Source organism: Trichoderma atroviride, chromosome 1 (assembly GCF_020647795.1).
Source record: "Trichoderma atroviride chromosome 1, complete sequence".
NCBI classification, from domain to species: Eukaryota; Fungi; Ascomycota; class Sordariomycetes; order Hypocreales; family Hypocreaceae; genus Trichoderma; species Trichoderma atroviride.
Genome location: NC_089400.1, coordinates 1,253,094 through 1,274,124, shown reverse-complemented (window position 1 = coordinate 1,274,124; position 21,031 = coordinate 1,253,094). Strand labels below are relative to the sequence as shown.

The 21,031-nt window shown below is 48.6% G+C and overlaps 11 protein-coding genes and 2 non-coding genes across 13 annotated transcripts; 9 read left to right on the top strand and 4 right to left on the bottom strand.

Moving 5' to 3' along the window:
- Positions 1–43: 43 nt before the first annotated feature.
- On the top strand, positions 44–1,492 carry TrAtP1_000515 (uncharacterized protein). Its single transcript, XM_066110608.1, has 6 exons — positions 44–85; positions 146–212; positions 293–400; positions 496–879; positions 978–1,075; positions 1,132–1,492. Exons 2-6 carry the CDS (start codon positions 164–166, stop codon positions 1,255–1,257), a joined length of 765 nt encoding a protein of 254 aa, XP_065966680.1. The 5' UTR covers positions 44–85; positions 146–163; the 3' UTR covers positions 1,258–1,492.
- An 858-nt stretch (positions 1,493–2,350) lies between these two features.
- TrAtP1_000514 (uncharacterized protein) lies at positions 2,351–4,171 on the top strand. Its single transcript, XM_014091615.2, has 4 exons — positions 2,351–2,502; positions 2,639–3,097; positions 3,160–3,655; positions 3,744–4,171. The coding sequence occupies exons 1-4, from the start codon at positions 2,451–2,453 to the stop codon at positions 3,781–3,783; spliced, it is 1,047 nt and encodes a 348-aa protein (XP_013947090.1). The 5' UTR covers positions 2,351–2,450; the 3' UTR covers positions 3,784–4,171.
- TrAtP1_000513 (uncharacterized protein) lies at positions 4,172–7,706 on the bottom strand. The gene is made up of 4 exons (XM_066110607.1): positions 7,311–7,706; positions 7,075–7,188; positions 6,141–7,012; positions 4,172–6,086 (listed from the first exon to the last, which is right to left on the bottom strand). Exons 1-4 carry the CDS (start codon positions 7,349–7,351, stop codon positions 4,405–4,407), a joined length of 2,709 nt encoding a protein of 902 aa, XP_065966679.1. The 5' UTR covers positions 7,352–7,706; the 3' UTR covers positions 4,172–4,404.
- Positions 7,707–9,078: 1,372 nt separating this feature from the next.
- Positions 9,079–10,759, bottom strand: TrAtP1_000511 (uncharacterized protein). Its single transcript, XM_014091617.2, has 3 exons — positions 10,367–10,759; positions 9,984–10,301; positions 9,079–9,911 (listed from the first exon to the last, which is right to left on the bottom strand). Exons 1-2 carry the CDS (start codon positions 10,667–10,669, stop codon positions 10,158–10,160), a joined length of 447 nt encoding a protein of 148 aa, XP_013947092.1. The 5' UTR covers positions 10,670–10,759; the 3' UTR covers positions 9,079–9,911; positions 9,984–10,157.
- Positions 9,343–9,888, top strand: TrAtP1_000512 (uncharacterized protein; the record flags this gene model as incomplete). The annotated part of the gene is made up of 2 exons (XM_014091618.3): positions 9,343–9,408; positions 9,472–9,888. 2 exons carry the CDS (start codon positions 9,343–9,345, stop codon positions 9,886–9,888), a joined length of 483 nt encoding a protein of 160 aa, XP_013947093.2.
- Positions 10,760–10,950: 191 nt separating the features above from the next.
- TrAtP1_000510 (uncharacterized protein) lies at positions 10,951–11,714 on the top strand. The gene is made up of 5 exons (XM_014091619.2): positions 10,951–11,033; positions 11,086–11,147; positions 11,261–11,407; positions 11,489–11,596; positions 11,657–11,714. Exons 1-5 carry the CDS (start codon positions 10,991–10,993, stop codon positions 11,666–11,668), a joined length of 372 nt encoding a protein of 123 aa, XP_013947094.1. The 5' UTR covers positions 10,951–10,990; the 3' UTR covers positions 11,669–11,714.
- TrAtP1_000509 (uncharacterized protein) lies at positions 11,715–12,665 on the bottom strand. The gene is made up of 4 exons (XM_014091620.2): positions 12,314–12,665; positions 12,166–12,257; positions 12,036–12,112; positions 11,715–11,977 (listed from the first exon to the last, which is right to left on the bottom strand). The coding sequence occupies exons 1-4, from the start codon at positions 12,482–12,484 to the stop codon at positions 11,853–11,855; spliced, it is 465 nt and encodes a 154-aa protein (XP_013947095.1). The 5' UTR covers positions 12,485–12,665; the 3' UTR covers positions 11,715–11,852.
- Positions 12,666–13,282: 617 nt separating this feature from the next.
- On the bottom strand, positions 13,283–13,354 carry TrAtP1_000508. The gene has a single exon. It is a non-coding gene; the product is annotated as a tRNA-Thr (tRNA).
- Positions 13,355–14,942: 1,588 nt separating this feature from the next.
- On the top strand, positions 14,943–15,867 carry TrAtP1_000507 (uncharacterized protein; the record flags this gene model as incomplete). Its single annotated transcript, XM_014091621.2, has 2 exons — positions 14,943–15,225; positions 15,305–15,867. 2 exons carry the CDS (start codon positions 14,943–14,945, stop codon positions 15,865–15,867), a joined length of 846 nt encoding a protein of 281 aa, XP_013947096.2.
- A 335-nt stretch (positions 15,868–16,202) lies between these two features.
- Positions 16,203–16,544, top strand: TrAtP1_000506 (uncharacterized protein; the record flags this gene model as incomplete). Its single annotated transcript, XM_066110606.1, has 1 exon — positions 16,203–16,544. The coding sequence occupies one exon, from the start codon at positions 16,203–16,205 to the stop codon at positions 16,542–16,544; it is 342 nt and encodes a 113-aa protein (XP_065966678.1).
- Positions 16,545–17,078: 534 nt separating this feature from the next.
- Positions 17,079–17,160, top strand: TrAtP1_000505. Its single transcript has one exon. It is a non-coding gene; the product is annotated as a tRNA-Ser (tRNA).
- Positions 17,161–18,825: 1,665 nt separating this feature from the next.
- Positions 18,826–20,041, top strand: TrAtP1_000504 (uncharacterized protein; the record flags this gene model as incomplete). The annotated part of the gene is made up of 2 exons (XM_014091622.2): positions 18,826–19,082; positions 19,156–20,041. 2 exons carry the CDS (start codon positions 18,826–18,828, stop codon positions 20,039–20,041), a joined length of 1,143 nt encoding a protein of 380 aa, XP_013947097.2.
- Positions 20,042–20,204: 163 nt separating this feature from the next.
- On the top strand, positions 20,205–20,417 carry TrAtP1_000503 (uncharacterized protein; the record flags this gene model as incomplete). The annotated part of the gene is made up of 1 exon (XM_066110605.1): positions 20,205–20,417. The coding sequence occupies one exon, from the start codon at positions 20,205–20,207 to the stop codon at positions 20,415–20,417; it is 213 nt and encodes a 70-aa protein (XP_065966677.1).
- Between the last annotated feature and the right edge of the window lie 614 nt (positions 20,418–21,031).

The following is a 21,031-nucleotide window of genomic DNA, read 5'->3' as shown; positions in this document are numbered from 1 at the left end:
ATCTTTTGGCAGCGGTCCCGCACACAAAAATTATCAGAAGTCTCAAGCGAGCGCCTCTTTGTCCAAACACCAAGGCCGGAGCCAGGTATAGTTTGAACCTCTCGCCCTGCTGGCGGTTTCGCACTGACATCAATCCCGCTCACAGTCTACACATCGAGCCACCATGGGTAGAGTTATTCGCAACCAGAGAAAGGGCCGTGGCTCCATCTTCAGTGAGTAGCCGCCGCGTCGATATGCATCGAATTAGGAACTTCAATGCGCTTCTCGAGATTTCTAACAATATTGAAAACAGCGGCCAACACCCGCCTGAACAAGGCCCCTGCCAAGTTCCGCAACCTCGATTTCGCCGAACGCCATGGCTACGTCCGCGGTATCGTGAAGGACATCATCCACGACCCTGGTTAGTCCCCGAACGAGCATCGAAACAAAATCCGATTCGAGATGGAATTCACGAAAGGGAACTGAGGGCTAACGATGGGAATTCTTTGCATATAGGTCGTGGTGCTCCTCTTGCTAAGGTGCAATTCCGCCACCCTTACAAGTACAAGCAGGTTACCGAGACCTTCATCGCCAACGAGGGCATGTACACTGGCCAGTTCATCTACGCCGGAAAGCGTGCTGCTCTTACCGTCGGCAACGTCCTGCCCGTTGGTGAGATGCCCGAGGGTACCGTTGTCTCAAACGTCGAGGAGAAGATTGGCGACCGTGGTACTCTCGGCCGTAACTCTGGTGGCTACATCACCATTGTTGGCCACAACCCCGATGAGGGCAAGACCCGTATCAAGCTGCCCTCCGGTGCCAAGAAGGTCGTCCACTCCCGATCTCGTGGTATGATCGGTATCGTTGCCGGTGGTGGCCGTACCGACAAGCCTCTGTTGAGTACGTTGATCCCTATGCTTGTCCTATTTCTGGAGAGAAGACAGCGAAGAAAAAGTGTTGTGGAGAATAGAGGGACTGGGTGCTAACAATTTGAACAGAGGCTTCTCGTGCCAAGCACAAGTTCGCTGTCAAGCGTAACAGCTGGCCCAAGACTCGTGGTGTTGCCATGAACCCCGTGGACCACCCTCACGGTGGTGTAAGTTTCCCCAGCTCGATTGGACAGAATAACGCAGACGCTGACCCCCATAACAGGGTAACCACCAGCACATTGGTAAGGCCTCTACCATTTCACGGTACGCCGTCCAGGGACAGAAGGCCGGTCTTATTGCTGCCAGAAGGACAGGTCTGCTCCGTGGTACTCAGAAGACAAAGGAGTAAGGTGGCTAAAATTCATGGTCTCATTGGGATGGTGTTCAGTGGCTGGTACTGCTCAGGAACGAAACTTGACACGGCTCCTCTGGCAAGTACTATTATGACATTTCGTTGCAAAACAAAAACAAACTACGAGCCAGATTCCCTTGCAATATTCGACGTGAATGAGCCGGCGCGTGACAGTGAGGATACATAATACAAAAAAAGTTAGATATCCATTGTAATTGACATAAATTCCCACATGTGGCTCCTTTTTGACTCGGTATTAAAGGAATATTGACTAAATTGAGAAGAGAGCGAGCCCAAAACATGGCATATAGGATCAATTACCTACTATACCGTTGTACTGCAGCTTTGCTTATTCGATACGCCATTTCTTTTCACCTGCTTGATACAGAGGTGCCAGTAAAAACAACCATGAAATCCATGTCGTCGAACTCCATAAAACAACCCTGGTTCCACTAGAATGATGGTACTTTTTTCCAATTCATTCTTCGGGATCGGGACATTTGTTTAGATGTAGGTAGCTGCATTCATCTATACCTACTATTCTTTGCCTAATACCTAGAGCAGGGCAATAGTAGCTAGCGAGGGGCTCGAAAAGAAATGAGAAATGATCAATTGTACCGATTAGGTCGTATATGATTCTACACAATCAAAGGAATCTGCACCAATACCCTCATCATGATTATCTGACGCAATAAATTCTCCAGCACAAGTACATAAGACTGCGAAAGAAGTCCAAAGTGTAGAAAGTCGCCGACCTCCGCACGCCAAAGCTGACAGGCATTATTCTACTAAGCCTAGAGCAGATTCTAATTCATTTTTTAATTCTTTCTATCTTGTATTTTTTTCGCCATCTCTTGAGAAATTAGAAATAATCACACGTATATAGAGTTCATCGTCAAAATCAAAAGCTCTTTCATGTACCAGAGCAACGGTCAATTGACTGCCATCTTCCATACGCAGACACCAACTGATAAACCCCAGCATGCAAGTTCTGCTCCACCCCTCCAAAATAAGCACAGGGCCCAGTAAAAAAAATCCCACGTTCCGCTAAATTACCACATGCGCCTACGAGTAGCCCCTCGCCCCTCCAGAGCAATTCCCGTCTTCTCCTCAATCCATATCAATCTCTACCTAAACATAGCAAAAGACTTTAATAGAATTCTTATTCTCATCCCTCACATCATATCACAATGGCTGCCACCAAGGATTTCCGTCTTGTCTGCCTGGAGAACCCTCTTCTTGGTACGTATTTCAACTTCAGATCGCTGAAGGACCCCTCATCCCCAAAAAATCAAGCTGCTGAAAGCAAGCAAATATCACTCCCGCCTCCTTTGTGCCCAGGCAAGTAAACTTGTTGCTGACGCTGTCGCAATCACAGACATCCAGGCCGTTGGTGACGAGGCCCTGCTGAAGAAGTACAACCTCAAGGCCAACGACGCCATCCTCGCCGAGAAAGAGCACCTCGGCCTCTACGAGGACCTCCTCAACAACTTCGACGCCAAGCTCATCGCCGGCGGTGCTGCCCAGAACACGGCCCGTGGCGCCCAGTACATGCTGCCGCCCAACAGCGTCGTCTACTTTGGCGGCGTCGGCAACGACAAATACGCCGCCACGCTGCACGATGCCGTCAAGACTGCCGGCCTGCGTGTCGAGTACCGCGTGGACGAGCAGCAGCCCACCGGCCGATGCGGCGTCGTCATCACCGGCCACAACCGCAGTCTCTGCACTGACCTAGGTGCTGCCAACCACTACGACCTGGACCACCTGAAGAAGCCCGAGAACTGGGCCCTCGTTGAGAACGCCGAGGTCTTCTACATTGGAGGCTACCACTTCACCGGTAAGTGATGAGAAGTGAATCCACTGTGTTGCGATGCAAGTACTAACGCAAATGATGCGCAGTCTGCCCTCCCGCCATCATGGCCCTTGCTGAGGAAGCCGCTGCAAAGAACAAGATCTTCGCCGTGTCTCTCTCTGCTCCCTTCATCCCCCAGTTCTTCAAGGAGGTCGTCGACGCCAGCGCCCCCTACTGGGACTACATCATCGGCAACGAGGCCGAGGCCGAGGCCTATGCTGTGGCCCACGACCTTCCTTCCAAGGACCCCAAGGACGTAGTCAAGGTTTTGGCCAACCTTCCCAAGAAGAACACCCAGAGGAAGCGTATTGCCATCGTCACTCAGGGCACCGAGCCTACTCTGGTCGCTATCCAGGGCGAGGACGAGGTCAAGGAGTTCCCTGTCCGCGCCATCGACTCTGCTCTCATCAACGACTGCAACGGAGCTGGTGACGCCTTTGCCGGTGGTCTTCTGGCTGGTGTTGTCCAGGGCGAGTCCCTGGAGCAGTCCATTGACAAGGGCCAGTGGCTGGCTAAGCTAAGCATTCAGGAGCTTGGTCCCTCGTAAGTTATTCTTTCACTTACTCATCCACTCCTCACCACCAATTCTCACATCCGTATAAATTCTCATGAGCTAACTCATTCCTTTCAGATACCCCTTCCCCAAGCAGGCATACTCGGCATCTTCTTAAATTGAATTTGCGATAGCACATTGCTCTTATCGATCCATTCCCACGGCTGGGATGGAAAGGAATTGGCGTTGAGGGATTAAAACGGGGGGCATAGGTTTCAACAACGGCGTTTTGCATCAATAAGGTAGAGAGTCCAGAAGCAGCGGGCTCCCTTTGCATCCTTGCATACCAGGTCGGCATCCTCCACGATACATGACCATTCTTGTCTTTGATTTCTGTTTTTCGATTCTTTTCAACCTATTTCATGATAAATGATAGACCAGATTTTACCAAGCATCACGATAATCTCGATTTTTTGGATTGAATATCAATTTCATTTACCTATCTAGGTTCTTCCCTTGACTTTGCTCCAAGTACCAAAAACATTGCCAGAGCCATCCTCAAGTCGAAAAAAAAAAAAAAAAAAAAAGCAAACAAAATTCGCATTTGCAAGACTGTCGCCGTAGAATACATGCGACTATACGCTGCCACAAAAGGGCCCCTGACATTCCTCGTCATTGCCACAAAATTTAAATCGTAATATCCCAATCGTTCTGAGAATAAAAAGAACAAAAAAGAAAAAGAAATCATTCAACAAGCATTGCAAAACATTATTCGTCCCAAGAGTGTATATCCTTCCATCTAGCTCGATCCTTGGTACGCCGATCTCATGACGGCGTTGTTGTAATTCGATGTCGTTTTATCGATTTGAAAGTGGTTATTTATTGATTGGTGAGCCTCTTGAAAGACATGGCTCGGGTCAACAGCAAATTGCATGTTGTACTGTAAACCGTTTGCTGGAGTGCCATGGTAGAGGCTGCTTGGGTGAGAGAAGGAAGAACTGCTCGACTGGTTGGTCCATGCTGGATAATGATTCGACTCTTGCATCGTCACCATGGGGGCCGGTGGTCTCGGCACATTGGCGTTGGAGTTGGAGTTGTGTGACCAGTGGCTGAACGACGAAGTGCGTGGAGTGCTTGAACCATTGCCAAAGGCTTGGAGCAACTGCTCCCGATGTATTCTCCGAGCAGATGTGTTTGGCGGGCTGGCGACTTCATTTGCCATGTTGCGCGGAAGACTATCTAGTACATCGCGGCCTGGCGTAGTAAAGGGGTCCTCGAGGAGATGGCTGGCTGCAATAGACGCATTGGGGGAGTGCGTTGTGCTTCGGCGACCGTTCTGAGCGTTCTGAGTGTTCTGAGCGCTTTGACTCACAGGCAGTGCTGGATCTCGGGCACCATGCGGATTCGGCGTACCGAACCAAGCCCAAGGAAGAGGCGCAAACTTTCCCGACGTGATGGATTCCGTGGGACTGGCTTCTGTGTTGAGTGAGCCAAATACTTCGTTTGCAGTGGAAGTGTGCATTCCGAATGAAGATTCGTCAACAGGAGTAAGTGGTCTCAAGAAAGGAGCCACCACGTCGAGAACCGTCTCAACACCCCGGTTCATAGCCTCAGAGTCTTCATAAATGTCATCATCCTCATTCAGCAAAAGTCGACTTGCTTCCTGCCGAATTGATACTGGACGTTTCGCCACCTCTGTTGCTTCCAGCTCGGGGGTCGCCAGCTCAGGTATCGCCAGGGCATCGGGGATGACCTTGGTCTCAATTGACTCTTCTGTATCAACAGCCTCCAAATCACTAGCGACCGAAGTCGTATCGTCTTCCGTGCTTTGTTGAGCTTGTGGCTTCTCGGCAACTGGCTGATGGCGAAAAATCAGAAAGTTTCCCTCGATTTTATAGCCCATAGGATATGCGCCGTCGCTGGCCAAGAAATACGCGCAGCGGAGGACATCGAAGATTCTTCCTATTCTTTCACTCGATGCCGAGCCGCAGCCTTCTTCGAGAGCGTGAAGGTAAGGTTTGCAGTCTCCATTCGCGTTGCAGTAGACTCTGCACTCTTGAGGAAGATCATCTTCGTTGAGTGGTTGGAAACCCAGGTTCTGGATGTCTTCCGGAAGCAAATATGGGCAAGTTTTCAAATTATCCAGGCTATAATATTCTGAAGAGAATATAGTGGCGATTCTCGACATGTTCTGAATCATCTCTGGAATGATTGCTCCAAACGCATCTGCGGCGGTAGATATCTCGGTACGGCGGGCTGCGAGCCACATACCATATACGCGCAGCACAGGCAGAAGGGCTTCAATGACGGAAGTCTTTGTCTGTGATTCTTCGGAACTATCCAGTCGATGTTTGAAGCCCTCGGCGCTAGTAAGAGCCTCTCTGAGCTCAGACAAAAAGACTTTGCAAAAGGTATGCATAAATTTGGCGTTGAAGCGAAGCGTGTATTGGTAAAACCGCATGGAAGTTTCCGTCTGGTTTTCTGTTCAAGATTACTTAGCAAGTCGTAGTATAACCGGCGCATGTTATCACATACCTGTATATTGAGCAGAGGCTATGCAGTGTGCCAGCATATTAACCTGCGCCATCTTGAGAATCGCGTTGGAAGACTCAGGATTTCGGCAAGCCATCTCAAGTCGGTGCATCACTTCGCCCTCCAACTCTTCTTGAGGACGAAAAGCCTCTCCTTTATAGAAATAGGCGTGTAGCTTGACAAACCACATCGTGAAATGGTCTTGTGGTGCAGTGACATTGTGTCTAGACTTGGAGCCATTTGGCGCAAGAACCGCTTTAAACTCAGCTTCCAAGTTGGTCTGAGCATTGGGATGGGGACTTTCCACGGCCCAGGCGCGGTAAAAGTGATAGAGCACGTCGAGGTGATTGCCCTGTTCGAGATTGATGATTCCCATTTGATGGAAAGCAAAGCCTGATTGAGGTTGAAGATGGTGGGCCAGTCCGTAGTATAGCAACGCCCCTTCATACCCAGAGTTCTTATGGCGAGCTTGGACTCGATATCGTGTCAAGTCTCCCAAGTGGACGAGGGTAAGGTGGCAAGAGTACAGGACTTTGCGCTGCAAATCTTCCGAGACCGGGCTAATCGTATCTTCGACGACCAATTGGTCGAGTTCAATGCCTTGCGCGATTCGTTTAAGCTCGGGAATATCATAGTAGGCGGAAAGGCGCTGGATATATCCTTTGTAAAACTTATGGGCGATGCGCAGGAAGTTGTTGTACATTTTCTCCACCTTTCGCTTCTCGACTGCGTGGGACGATTGCTTGAGCCGGCCCAAGATGCGTCGATATTCGGCATTGATCGAGGTATGAATGAGCCACAGATGCTCCTCTGTTTTCTGGGCGATGGCATAATCAAAGTCGAGAAAGATGGTAGAGACGCAAGCGAGGCGGAACCTGCAAAAGAGAAAGCGCATTAGCTAAATTCAGATGGAAGTCTAAAAATCAGGGTCGCATACTTCTCCAAAAGGCTGTCAACCGCCTCGAACTTGGAAATGTCGATTCCAGATCCAGTTCCTGGCTGGAGCTTGCCGATGTCTCGTGCAAGATACTTGCGTAACTTTTGGGCGTCACTAGATCACCAATATCAGTCTTGTCCACAGCCGGCGAGCCCCCATTACGTTACGCCCAAGTCAATAGACGCAAGATAACAGTAGGCATCGCAGATATACATCAAAGTCTTGCATCAACTTACCGCCAACTAAGGCTCGCCGGAGGGGCATTGGAAGACGCCATTCCGTCGACGGGCTTGTGCTATCGAAGATTGGTAGATGTAATGTTGGCTAGTAGCGTGGTGATGATGTCGTATGCGATGAATCTTTAGCTAAGCAATCACTTATCATGCTCTTGAGAATCCAAATCGTAAAGGTCCAGACAGTCCATAACTCAGAATCACGTCGGATTGGGGGAGCTGGGACCGAACTCGGTTGGTGGGAATCGGGAAAACAGCTGAGAGAGAAAACATTGGTGACGACGGCAATATATAGGCCAAGAATCTGCTAGCTCGAGAGTCAATATTGTTTGTTTACCTGCGCCGTAGGTTTGCGACGAAGCTTTTTTTTATTTTTTTTGCTAAAATGAGAGACTGACGATAACTCTAAGTGAGTGGAATCTGAGCCCCTCAAGGTGTGGGAATTCTTCGGCTGTTCTAAAAAGGGAGCCATTATCCAGCACCCCAGTTTTATTATCCAACACCCCAAAACAAAGAGAGAAGTTATCTAGCACCCCGATTATGTTATTTAGCACTCCAGCTGTAGCTTAGGCTGCTGTTGCTGCTACTACTGCTGCTACTACTGCTACTACTGTTGCTACTGTTGCTATTTTAATAAGTATTTGGCAGCTGTATATTTAATGTATAAACTGGCTGCCCTATTATGCTACAGTTGGGGTGTTGGATAATAAAATTAGGGTGCTGGATAACTTTTCCCTTTAAAAAAGGGACCGCCTACCGCAGCCACACCTTATTGTAGGCTGGTAGTCTCGAAGTTCCCCGATGGGCTAACATACAGCGGAAGATTGGCCAAAGATACCTCCTCAAAACAAAATACACACGAAATTGCAATGCGAACTGACTTTTTGCTCCTTTAGTTTTACTTTGCCTTTACTTTGATCTTACTTTTCTTTTTCTCAACGCCTCGCCGCCAGAGAGCTGGACTTACGCAAGCATCCATATATACCTACGCTTTGTGCTTAGCAACAAACAACACACTCGTCCTATAATTCCACTCTTGAGCATCCTTCGAAGTAAAAGGCGCCACGGCTATGGTCATTAAGGTAACTGAATTTCAAGAGATGTATTTCAAGCAAAATGCATACAGAAAAAGCCTCTAGACAATGCTCACAGTTTCCATGGTTTCATATCATGCTTTGCTCACTGCAGCGATGCTTGATGCTAACCTGGAGATTTACCCAAATACCAACTTCAACCCCGAACCAAGTGCGCTATCCAGTTTTATTATGAGCAGCCGCTAATTTCCGTTGATCTGCAGCTAGGATTAGTTACAGCGCAAGTATCGGATCGTCGAAAGTATTATTTGACTTTGCGGTAGACAGTGATAGAATCAATACTAGTACCTATTGTCCTTTTCGATCTCGCTTTGGACCCTGTAGCGCTAACGACCTGCACAAGTGCGGTAAAGTGTGGGGCATCGTCCACTCCACGCATCGCTCCTTGGGCAGGCATTTCCCAACTTACAACATTCACCTCTTCAACTAGACACCTTGAGTCGCCCCTTTTGCATGTATTCGACTGCTTTATTGGATATTTGTTTTTCAGCCCAATCGCTTCAAGTTACTTAGTATCCCCCAATAGCCACGTCCCGCCGCATCTGCGTTTACCCGTGCCCCCGCCTTACTTCATTCACAGTATCGTTGGTCTTGGTGGGAATCAAAGTAATATTGTGCCCCATATACCTAGCTCACCATTTATTATCTAAAGATGAAGCGCTCACGAGAGCCGGAAGAGCATTTAGAACCCGGCCCTCCAGAAGCAGACTCTCCTCATCTAGCAGACGCCGACGTCGATCTCCGACCCGTCTCCAAAATCGTTGGCCTTGATTCGGCCGTTGAAGACGAGGAAGCCGGATTCGTCATGAGATGCTCACTACCTCCCCACAGGGAATCGATAGGGTTCCGGTTCTACGACGATTACGAAACCCATTACCACAATTTTCACACAAACAGGTGCATTGAGTGCCGCAAGAATTTTCCAACAGATCATCTTCTCAATGTACACATTGAAGAGTGTCATGACCCCCCTGGCGAGGGTCGCCAGAGAAAAGGGAGAGCACACAGTAAGCTAAATGCGATGCTTCCCACGCTATGCCATGAAAAATAGTATCTCTAACATAACTCAGTATTCCTGCTTTGTTGAAGGATGCGAGCGCAAGTGCATGACTCCCCAGAAGAGGCGACTTCATCTGATAGACAAACACAAATTTCCTCATAATTTCTTCTTCGCTGTCACAAAGGACGGAATTGATGGGAAACGTTCGCTTCTCATAGAAGCTAGCCGTAGGCGCAGATCGTCGGCTGGTTCTCAATCACAAGCGAAGGAATTAAGGCGCCGTGCAAATACCCTGGAAAAGGAAGCGTCACAGCCCGATAACAAATCACAGCCATCGCAGCCTTCCACTACGGCGGATAAGGGCAAGGCGAAGCCGGAGAAAGCAGATACTGATATGGCAGATCTTACTGGAGCCATGTCAGCGTTACAATTCGTACCATCCAGCGTCCGGTTCGGCCGAGGCCGAGCAGGCTTCTCAAAGAGGTAACGAAGGGAATCAAAGGGAGTGAACTGGAGGTATTGAAAAAATAATCAGCATAAATTATGGAATAATGGTATTCAGCCAAAATAAAGGATATGTACCTCTTTCGGTCTCAACCTAGTACCCAATCTATAGTTTCTCTCTTATTTTGTCCGTATCGGAGTATTTCAATCGTAATTAGACGCCCGACGCCCCAACGCCTTGAACTGACCATTCTCCGACTCATATCTGTATATTTGAATCAAATTTTCGGAAATCAGGAGCATAGCTCGCCATTAGTCGCTAGATGCACATCCTCTGCAGCCACAGCTGACACACTGCATGTCGCTATCTTCTTTCAGCTGAGCCCTTGGTACTCGGCAGATGCAAGTGCTGTTGAAGTTGGTTTCCTTGGTTTGAACGCAGCGCAAACAGCAGAGCTAAATATCTGTCAGTAGACCGAAATAAAATATCAAGTGAGGCAGAGTGCTAAGCGGCAACTCACCTTCTCGTAACCTTGTTTCTTCCACTTGGCGATGAGCATCGCATCAGCGTACCCGTTTTTAAGTAACCATTCGTAAAGTTGCTTGCTGATGGCCTCCTTCTCATAGTACAGATCGTATACGTAGCGGCTTCTCTGATGCGCAATCTGAAAGATTTCCCACTGCGCCATGTGTTTTGGGCCGGGAGGTGGAGGCTTGTTCTGCGCATCCTTCATCTTGTTCGCAAAGATCAAGAGATCATCTTCGATGTCGCTGAAGCCCTCAGGCGGCGGCTTTCGTTTTGAGGAGTGTCTGATGGCCGGCATTGTGGCGTGACTGGATGCACAGAGTGAAAAAGCTTTGTGTAGAGAGAAAAAAAGAGGATGCGAGCCTCAAGGACTTGATGCAAGATCAAGATCAAGAGCAAGCTTAGGTAAAGTCCCAGGAGCGAGCTTAGTAGGAAGTTCCAGAAGCGCGTCGAGAAGGCTGAGCTAAGCCACAGGCGAGGGGCAAGTATCGTGTGGCGCAACCGGGAGTTGGCGCCGAATCACGTGAACATACATGCTCCAAGCCGGGCGTGCTTTACTGGTATCAATTCAACGTCACGGCATTATAGAGATTGCGCTGAGAAGCATAGATTGCCCACCATGGCCATTTCACCGACTGAATTCGCCAAGAAGACGGCGCAATGTGAGTCCTATAGCCAATTCCCTACTTTTCTGAAGCTGACCGAGCCAATTAGCCACCAGTTGGGCGGATGCGAAACGTCGAGTCCTTTCTTCCTACCGCGAATGGATCCGAGGCGTACGTTCCACGAAATTCCCTCTCAAGCTTATGTGCCGATGAAGAACTGGAGATTGTTATTGTGGAGGAACGTTGCTATACTGCAGAGTTGGAAGCTAACTGAGAGAATGTAGGCACCTGAAATCCAGACGATGTACAATGTCCCTCTACCCATCTCCGCTCTCCGAACACGGATGCGACAAGAGTTTGAACGAAACCGACACGCGAGCAACCTTTCTGTCGTCGATGTGCTTCTCTTCAAATCCCACGCTGAATACCAGGTACGAATGCTGCTGTCCGCGAACAAAAAGAGCCAAGACAATGGGAAGGAAACCACTTGCTAATGGATGGCGGGGATGTAGGAAACAATGAACTTTTGGAAGCAGCAGACTCACATCCTGTCTTATTTTAACGACAACTTTAGGGGAGACAAGAGACTTCCATCTAGCTTCATGTCTGGTTTCTTGGAGGTGAGTTTACAGGGCGATGCAATGCGGGGATTAAGAATATTGGCTAACGAGGATCAATAGGGCCGAAATTAGAAGCAATGCAAGAAATTTTGTTTTTGTAAATATATCTTTGTAAAGATCCTATGTCAAAACCTGCCATATAACGCCTTGAATTCGCATAATGTCCATATACAAATGCCCTTTCTATACGCCACTTGGGATAGCAGCCCGATCTCCATTAACTGCGCTCTCTTTTCTCCACCATCATAGCAATCGTTCATCGCTCAATGCCCTGCTCTGCGTTGAAGCTCTGTCTCTCTGACCAGAACTTCTCAGCAACTACATCACATACATCCTGCAGGTCACTCAGACCCTTCTTCAGGGCATTCACAGCCGTTCCATCTGTGAGTTAAAGGGTCAGCGGGGATGAATAACACGAAACAAGAAAGGAGGGCTTTACCATATGTCTGTATTCTGATGTTCATCTTGGGTTCAGATGGATGAGGAATCGAGTAAGCGCAGAATTCCACGTCGGGGCTGAGAGAGATTAGCTTTGATGAACTGAGCGGTGCCAGTGGAAGAAACTATACTTTTTCATGATGATGTATCTCAGAGCATTGCCCAATGTATGGCCCTCATCGGTGAATTCGAATGAAGCCGCAGTGTCCGTTGAGCCAGGAAGCTGTCATTCTTATTAGTGAACTGAAGACTCTCGATGATGCCGGATTCTTGCCATACAATTCGCACTCTCTGAGCCTCAATTTCTTCCTCCTCTTCCTCCTCCTCAGCCTCGGCATCCTCTCTCATTTCAGCATCCTGACCAATCGCTTCCTGGGCAGAAGGTGGGACGTCTTGCATATCAGCGTCGTGAGACGAAGCATCGTCCTGCGTCTTTGTTCGTCCAGGCATCGTCTATTTTTGGCGAGTTGAGATTTAAAATATAATACTCTTAAATAAATCTGCGATGAGGAAATATAGCCTTCCTGCGTCAAATTACAATAACAGAGAAAATGCTGAAATATGCTGTCGCCTTTTGATTGTGAACTTTTTTTTTTCGCCGCTGGCCTGTCAAACAAAAAATTGATGAGAGCGCGCCGATAGTGGGGCGGCTTTGCTCCCAGTGCAGATTGATTACGAAAGCGGATCGGTAGTCTAGAAGAGCTAAAATGTCGGAAGCATGCACCTCCGTTCCGATGCTTGCTCTTCAACAAGGTGAGCGTTGATCACCTCAGATGGTATTCCCCAGATTGACTCTCTAAGAAGCGTTCGTGTTCGGGGAAGAATTTTGGGGATATGTTCGTAGTGAGACGGTGAACTAGATTTCACGTTGGCTTACTGCGAAAAAGAACTTTTGGGCTTGTTGACTCTAGCAGTCTTACTTAAACCTATCTATTTCCAGGTATATCCCATCTTTTTGATGTAGGATCTGCGCTTGACACTTAGAATGTCTGACAGCTGCCTCTTTACTTACCAACAACGAGCGCAGTCTTTTCTTTTCTATTATGCTTGACTAGATTCGAAGACTCTTTTATCCAAAAGTATGATACCCCACCGTCCGGCGAACTTTGAAGCTACCCAGTATCTCTATTCCAGCTCAATCTGCCAACGCTATATCATTCATATACTTATTACTTGTGCCGTAGGATGATTTTTATCAAGAGAGAATTCAAAAAAGAAAAACGCCACGGCGATGCTCAAAAAAAGATGTGCCCCCACACAGGATTGAACTATGGACCTTTGCATTACAAGTGCAACGCTCTACCACTGAGCTATAAGGGCAATCCAGATTAGTCATCAGATATTTCGTCTTGACTCGTGCTTGACAGGATGCTATTTACGGTATATAAGACAACATGGTTTTTTGAAACAAGTTGCAACACAGCATGACTTGCGAAGGTGGAAATGATTGTGTGCATGTATCTTACCTCGTGCATGTCGAACTAGTTTGTGAAACTACTTGAATCAACGAAACCTTTTATAGAAAAGCAAGGATTATTTAATCTCGCCGATGAAAAGCGTGACCTCTCGGGATCCAGCAACTACCCGGTCGACATCATTGTTGTCCATGGTCTCAATAGAGATGCCTTCTCGACCTCGCGCCACCAACCACACGACACTCTGTGGCTCCGAGACCTCCTCCTCGAATTTCTCCCGGATGTCGCGTCTACACCTTCGGCTACCCCTCTATGATATTTGTCCAGTCATCGGCCCCGGTTAAGAAATACGCACGGAACCTGCTAATTTGTATACCAGATTTCTATCGTTTTAGATTTACAATTTAATTTACTTAGTGTCTTGAACGATCTTGATAGCTGCGCACCTTCTCAGGCTGTCAGAAATCGAGGCCTTACTGGGCGTCCCGATTTGGTTACGACTGTATCCTGACTTCTATCAGGACAATAAACGACATCATTTCCATCGTTCTATGCCATATCGATGTCCACTGAAGTGGATATTCACGAAATAGCTCAAAAGTCGCGAAATTAAACCCCGAATTTTTAATATGCCGAATGTTGTTAATAGATGTGATGGGAGGCTGCTCTTGTAAGTTGCATGAGCTTGATATCAGGTAAGAGAATCGTCCCGACTAGTTCAACGAAGGCTTTCCAAAAAATGACGTCGAAAGTCATTTGCAAGACGAGTTTAGTAGACATCAAATAGCGATGTAAACAGTGGGGAATAAGCAGAAAAAACTGCCATTGAGACTTTGGCGAGATCCGAAAATGACTTGTGATGGCCGAGGGTCCGATCACATACAAGTACATATGGAGTAGATATTACGAAACAGAAACGTCCGGTGGCAAGCTTGGTAATTGAATGCTGATTAAATACAATTGCTCAAGATGAAGCATTGCAAATGAACCGATTACGAAGACTAGGTACATATTCTTTGCTGTTGATACTCGAATTTGGTGGTCAAGACTGAAGCGTGGCGGTAAAACTCACGCCTTAGAGGTCATTTTCGTTGCCCGATATGGCTAATTCGGGGCTATCATCGGCTGCAGCATCCACGCCCTATTGTTGGCGATACCGGGCCGGTGTGGATCGCGAGCCACATCACTCCGATCTATCTCAGAGGGCGCGGGCACTAGTCAAACAAAGTCAACGCTGAGGAAGTTTTTCATGACTGATAACATGGAGAAGCTTAAGCCAATTTGAGGTACCCGCGGTTGTATCCATCTCTGCTGGGTGATTCATCGGAGGCTTTGCGGAATAGCTAGGTAGACGATGTATATAGGCTATATGTGCCACTAGTATTTGCAGAGTCTATCCTTATTCCCGACATTTTCTTGCTGCTTTTGACATCAATGATCTCCAAAGTAGACTCTCTCTTGAAATTTTCATTGATACCTTGCCCATACTCTCAATGGAGAAGTCTTCTCCGCCTCCCAGTAACATACATGTATTTGCACATGACGACCCCGCCGATATCGAACGCAACATTCAGCAATTAGAGCCAAAAGAGAATCTGCTAGATGTATCCGACCTAGGATTGATCAACAGCGAAAGATCCAGCTCCCGCGACGCAGAGGAAAGGCCGGAGCCGCTCTCTAAAATCCTCACCAATGTTTCCAGTGTCTTCAGACCTGTAGACATAACTTCGGACCCGGGGCCGCCTCCTGATGGCGGGAAACGAGCTTGGGCACAGGGTTAGTTGTCTTCAACTTCAATTCTCAACAGTTCAAGTAACTCTCAATACTGGTCGTTGGGACTAATCCAGCTGTATAGTCATCGCCGGCCACATGATTGTTCTCAATACATGGGGCTACATCAGCTCATTCGGCGTATTTCAGACCTTTTACACCAGCATGCTGGATCGTTCGCCATCCGACATTTCTTGGATCGGTTCAGTCCAGATATTCCTACTCTTCTTTATCGGCGTCCTCGCCGGTAGAATCTCGGACGCGGGCTACTTTAACCAATTGGTGATACTGGGTTTTATCCTGCAGATGATTGGCATCTTCACCACTTCCGCGGCGACGCAGTACTGGCAGATCTTCCTGGCCCAAGGCATCTGCATGGGATTGGGCAATGGCTGCCTATTCTGCCCCAGCTTGGCCGTCGTCTCGACCTACTTTAGCAAGCGGCGGGCGCTCGCGATAGGCATCATCTCCAGTGGCACGGGAGTAGGGGGGTTTAGTATTTCCAAGCATCGCCCGCCAGTTGCTGCCGTCGATTGGATTCGGCTGGACCGTCAGGACGATTGGATTCGTCCAGCTTGTGACACTGGGGGCGGCGCTTCTTGCGCTGAAACCGCGTGTCCCGCCTCGAAAGTCTGGCCCCTTGTTTGAGTTTTCGGCGTTCAGGGACGCAGAGTATTCCCTTTATGTGTGCGGTGCCTTCTTTGTAAGGCTTCATGTTCCGTTTCGCTTGATAGCAGACATGTACTGATAACTGCCGTCCTTGATAGTGTTTCCTGGCTCTTTATTTCGCCTACTACTACGTCGCCTCGTTCGGCCGCGAGAAAATCGGGCTGAGCTATGCAGACGGCCTGAATCTGCTACTGGTGATAAACAGCGTTGGCATCACAGGGCGTATAGCCCCCAACTTCATAGCTGATCGGCTTGGACCCATCACCGTCCTCATTCCCTTCGCCTTACTTTCTGGGATTGGCATGCTGTGCTGGATGGCCGTCAAAAATGTCGCGGGACTCTACGTCTGGATTGCCTTCTACGGAACATTCGCCGGAGGTGTCCAAAGTCTGGTTCCTGCGGGACTGAGCAGTCTAACTATTGACCTTCAGAAAGCGGGCGTGCGATTGGGAATGATGTTCACAGTCATGAGTTTTGCCGCGTTGACGGGACCGCCGATTGCAGGCCAAATCATCTCTGCGGCCCATGGGGCGTACTTTGGTGCCGAAATATTTGCAGGCATATCCTTGCTGATAGGATCAGCGTTCTTTATTGCGGCCAAGTGGGCCAAATGTCGTCGAATAGAAGGGAGTTCAATTTGGACGACAAGAGTGTGAGCAGGAAGCTTTGCAGGAAAATATTAGAATTAATTACAAGACCTAAAATAGATACGTTCCATATAGAGACGCAATAGACGCATAATATTATATACACAGAGAGCTTACTAGACTTGAACATTACATTTTCATACAAAGAGTAACTGGAACTTTATGTTTTCCTAGATTGCCCTGGGTATTCATCCGTCAGAACTATATTACCATATAAGCCTATTGTCTTCATACAAAACATAGGAAATCGTCTCTAGTAGTTGAAAGCAGCTATATGTTAAGCCAGCGGTTTCAGTTATCATAGAGGTGACCTTGACAGATACATAACTTTGTCGAGTAACATAAATACCTCTATTGCCCACTTCTTGCGCTAGATTCACTAAGGAGTATTTGTCGATCATCAGAATCGCAAAGATTTATTGAGAAAAGAAGTATGGGCTTTAGGGAAATAGAGAATCGTGTGATTGAGGCAGCGTGCTGTCTTCGACAGAGGCTCTCTTGCGATAACTTCATATAGGTCAATAAGCAATGAATGACATCATGGGCACAATGGCGGAGTGGTCTAACGCGCATGACTCGAAATCATGTTCTTTCGGGAGCGCCTGTTCGAATCAGGCTTGTGTCGTACCTTTTTTTTTTGTTCTTGTTGGACGTGTTTCTGATAGTGACTGGCGGATAGATGGTTTGAGTTTGGGCAACCGATAGAACATGCAGCCTGTATTGCAGTCATTGCTGCTTTTACTACTAAATGAGGACTTGTTGCCTTCAGCTGTTGATATTTTTGTGAACTAGGGAGCCAACGATTCGACAGACGCTCGATATCTCCACCTGGAGGAAACTGCATAGATATCCCCTTTAAGTGAGTTGTCAAATTGTCTCATGGGCGCTACGATTGATGCAAGAAGGGCAGCCCTTCTTAATGCTGTCCAAAGTACAAGAGTTCAAGTTTTCCACCATGGCTCTTTTCAATGTACCGGCGGGTACCTGCCTATGCAAAAATTAAGAAGCAACACTTGGGGAAAAAATATAGCGCATTTGTTGTAGGCCATTGTAAACCCATTGGACTCCACGTCAATGAGCCGTGGGATGCTTGTAAGCTAGAAACCAATCGGCGACTATTACAGGTTATGTATACGAAAGCCGGGCGAAGCTGTGGTGGGGGCGCGAGAGCATTACGAAATAGGTAGTAGCTGTTGCATGAGAGCTGCATTTTCTAGGAAGCGAAAGAAAAAAGAATAAGGGGGAAAAAAAAGCGGAGCTAGGGGCGCTTCTTAGAGGGATTATTTATAGGTATTGTTGCTGTTGCTGGAATCAGTCACTGGAGGTGAAAATCGTTTCGTCCGAGGCGATCCGGTAGATGACAAATGAGACGGTCCCAAGGGCTCGGCTTGGAATCTCGGTGGGCTGAGACCAAATTCAAGCCGAGCTTGAAACTGGGATATTTGCAACATGCTTGTTGTAGTATAAAGTATTTCCAATTTTCGATATGTCGGATCGAGGCCAAATCTTCCGTACACGTATCGCAAATCGAACGCTATCATGGCGTTGGATTGCACCACGATTGTCGCTAGCAGGGTAATGACTTGTAGGGCACGCAACTCTAATTCTGCTAGAGAGCAACATTGAGATGCTAGAAATAGCCTATATTCCCCGCAGAGTATTCCCTACAACCAAGCCCAGAATGAACGCTGAAAATGACGTAACTTGCAGCCTTTATATCGACAACTCATGCCTATTCTACATGTATAGCGTAACTGGGCGAGTGCTCAATTCCAAATTCAACTCATCGAGGCTAAACGAGCCAATAACTCGAGCCACTCCAGCCACAACCTGGGAAAGGGATGGCAGGCTACCACAGACAGTATTGGAACCTACTATTACTCAGCGTCTCGCCCTCAGATTCCTAATACCTAAGCTACAGCCACGAGGACAGCGCAAATCAAATCGCTTGGTTGGGCAACCCCCCCTAGCTCTGGTGCTGCGGAAGTTCGGGTCCGCCTCCAATGTAATCAAAGACGGCTTCGGCTTGAAACTAGGGGACCTTTGGAGCCGCAGGACCAGTAAGCGCTTAATTAAACCACTAATGCCTGGTATTAGCAATATGCTCCTGCTAGAAGCTGCTGTGCACGTCATTTTCCATGCCCCCTCCCCCCGCTTTGGGAGCAACAGTTTTTGGAACAAGCAAAGAAAATTACTGCCCCTCTACTGCTATCTGCTATCCGTATTTACACACGCGCGCATACCTATATAAACTCGAGGCTACGGAAGCTGCACGCCAGTCCTGTTGTCCATGCAACCTTTCGCTTTACTCGCGCGAGCACAGTCAGTAGGCTCCAGAAACATTGCTTCGAACCGATTAACTGCACTATCCCGCCATCTATCAACGACAGCCCGCGCAATGGCTCCCACAGTAAAAGAAACCGACTATCTCGTTATCGGAGGCGGCAGCGGTGGCCTGGGCTCTGCCCGTATGGCCAGCGCAAAGTACGGCGTCAAGTCTATGATTGTTGAGGCGAGCCGCCTGGGAGGAACTTGTGTCAATGTTGGGTGAGTTGCGGCTATATCTCTGCTCCCCTGATATGAGACTGTTATACTGACCTCTGCCACCACTGCCGTGTAGATGCGTCCCCAAAAAGATCACTTACAATGCTGCGGCCCTCGCCGAGGCAATCCACGACGCCAAGCACTACGGTTTCTCCGTCGAGCAAACAGCCCCGTTCGACTGGAGCACCTTCAAGGCCAAGCGTGATGCTCACATTGCAAAGCTAAACGGCATCTTTGTGAAGAATCTGGCAAACGACACGGTCGACTATCTGCACGGATGGGGCCGTCTGCTGTCCAAGAACCAGGCAGAGGTCACTCTGGATGACGGATCCAAGGTGCTGGTCAACGCCAAGAAGATTCTCATCGCCGTCGGAGGCAAGCCTGCTCCCCCGCCCAAGATCCCCGGAGCCGAGCTGGGCACCAACAGCGATGGTTTCTTTGAAATTGAGAAACAGCCCAAGAAGGTGGCTATTGTCGGCGCTGGCTACATTGCCGTTGAATTTGCTGGCATGTTCAATGCCCTCGGCACAGAAACACATCTTTTCATCCGAGGCAAGACCTTTTTGCGAAGCTTCGACCCCATGATCCAAGAGACGGCCACCAACGAGTATGACCGCCTGGGAGTACACATCCACAGAGAGTCTCAGGCGACCAAGGTTGAGAAGGACGCCAACGGCAAGCTCTCTGTCACCTACCGCGATGGACAGGGCAACGAGAGCACCGTTCACGACATTGATAACCTGATTTGGGCCATTGGTCGAGTGCCCGAGACGAAGGGCATTGGCTTGGAGGAGGCCGGCGTCAAGCTGAACGCAAAGGGACACATCGTTGTTGACGAGTACCAGAACTCTTCCGTTGACAACATCTATGCCATCGGCGATGTTACCGGTCAGGTCGAGCTGACGCCAGTTGCTATTGCTGCTGGACGCCGTCTCGCACACAGAGTTTTCGGCCCCCCCTGAGTTCTCAACGCTGAAGCTCACCTACGACAACATCCCATCAGTCGTGTTTGCCCACCCCGAAATTGGTGCCATCGGTCTCACAGAGCCACAGGCCATCGAGAAATACGGCAAGGATAACATCAAGGTTTACAAGTCCGGCTTCACTGCCCTGTACTACGTTCCGATGGCCGTAGAGGACAAGGGCCCTACTAACTATAAGCTGATTACGGCCGGCCCTGAGGAGAAGGTTGTTGGTCTGCACATCATGGGCGTTGGAAGCGGCGAGATTCTGCAGGGCTTTGGCGTTGCTGTCAAGATGGGCGCAACCAAGGCAGACTTTGATAACTGCGTGGCCATTCACCCGACCAGCGCCGAAGAGCTGGTTACACTGCGATAAGGATAGACGTGCTGTGGATTTAGAGAGATACCTACATAATGTGAATAAGAGAGAGAGAAAAAGGGAAAAAACTAGCACTCCATTTTTTTTATGGTATATACTGAATCTTATTTGCTTCATTTGTGCGCATGAAGCCCTCCACCAGCTAGTGATACGTGATTGAACCCTGATACGTATGAGCATGATGGGCGAATATTTTTGAGCGGTTCTGTGGGAGGAAGAATGGCTCCGTATAATTTGCCAGGCGATGTGATGAAAACGGGCCAGGATGCATGACGGGGCCATGCTGCGCGACCCATTGGCGAGAGACGAGTCACGGGAGACAAATAGAAGAGCAGTTCGGGATTGGCGGCTGCTGGAGGCCCTGCACGTCTGAGCGAGAGAAATGACTGGATTGATTGCTTCATGGTGCCGTGTACAGGTAGGTATTGCCGCAGCGCCTCAGTTGCGTGTGTTCCGGGGCATCCAGTTGATGCCGCAACCTGTGCTCCAGCGCTGCACTAGGGCCGCAGTGGTGACAGCAGCGTATGCGTCCTTGCGGGGAAGAGCTCGCAATGCATGCCGCGTGGTTTGGGGGTGTGCTGCCACGAGCTGCCATTTGCCTGGCCCATTCA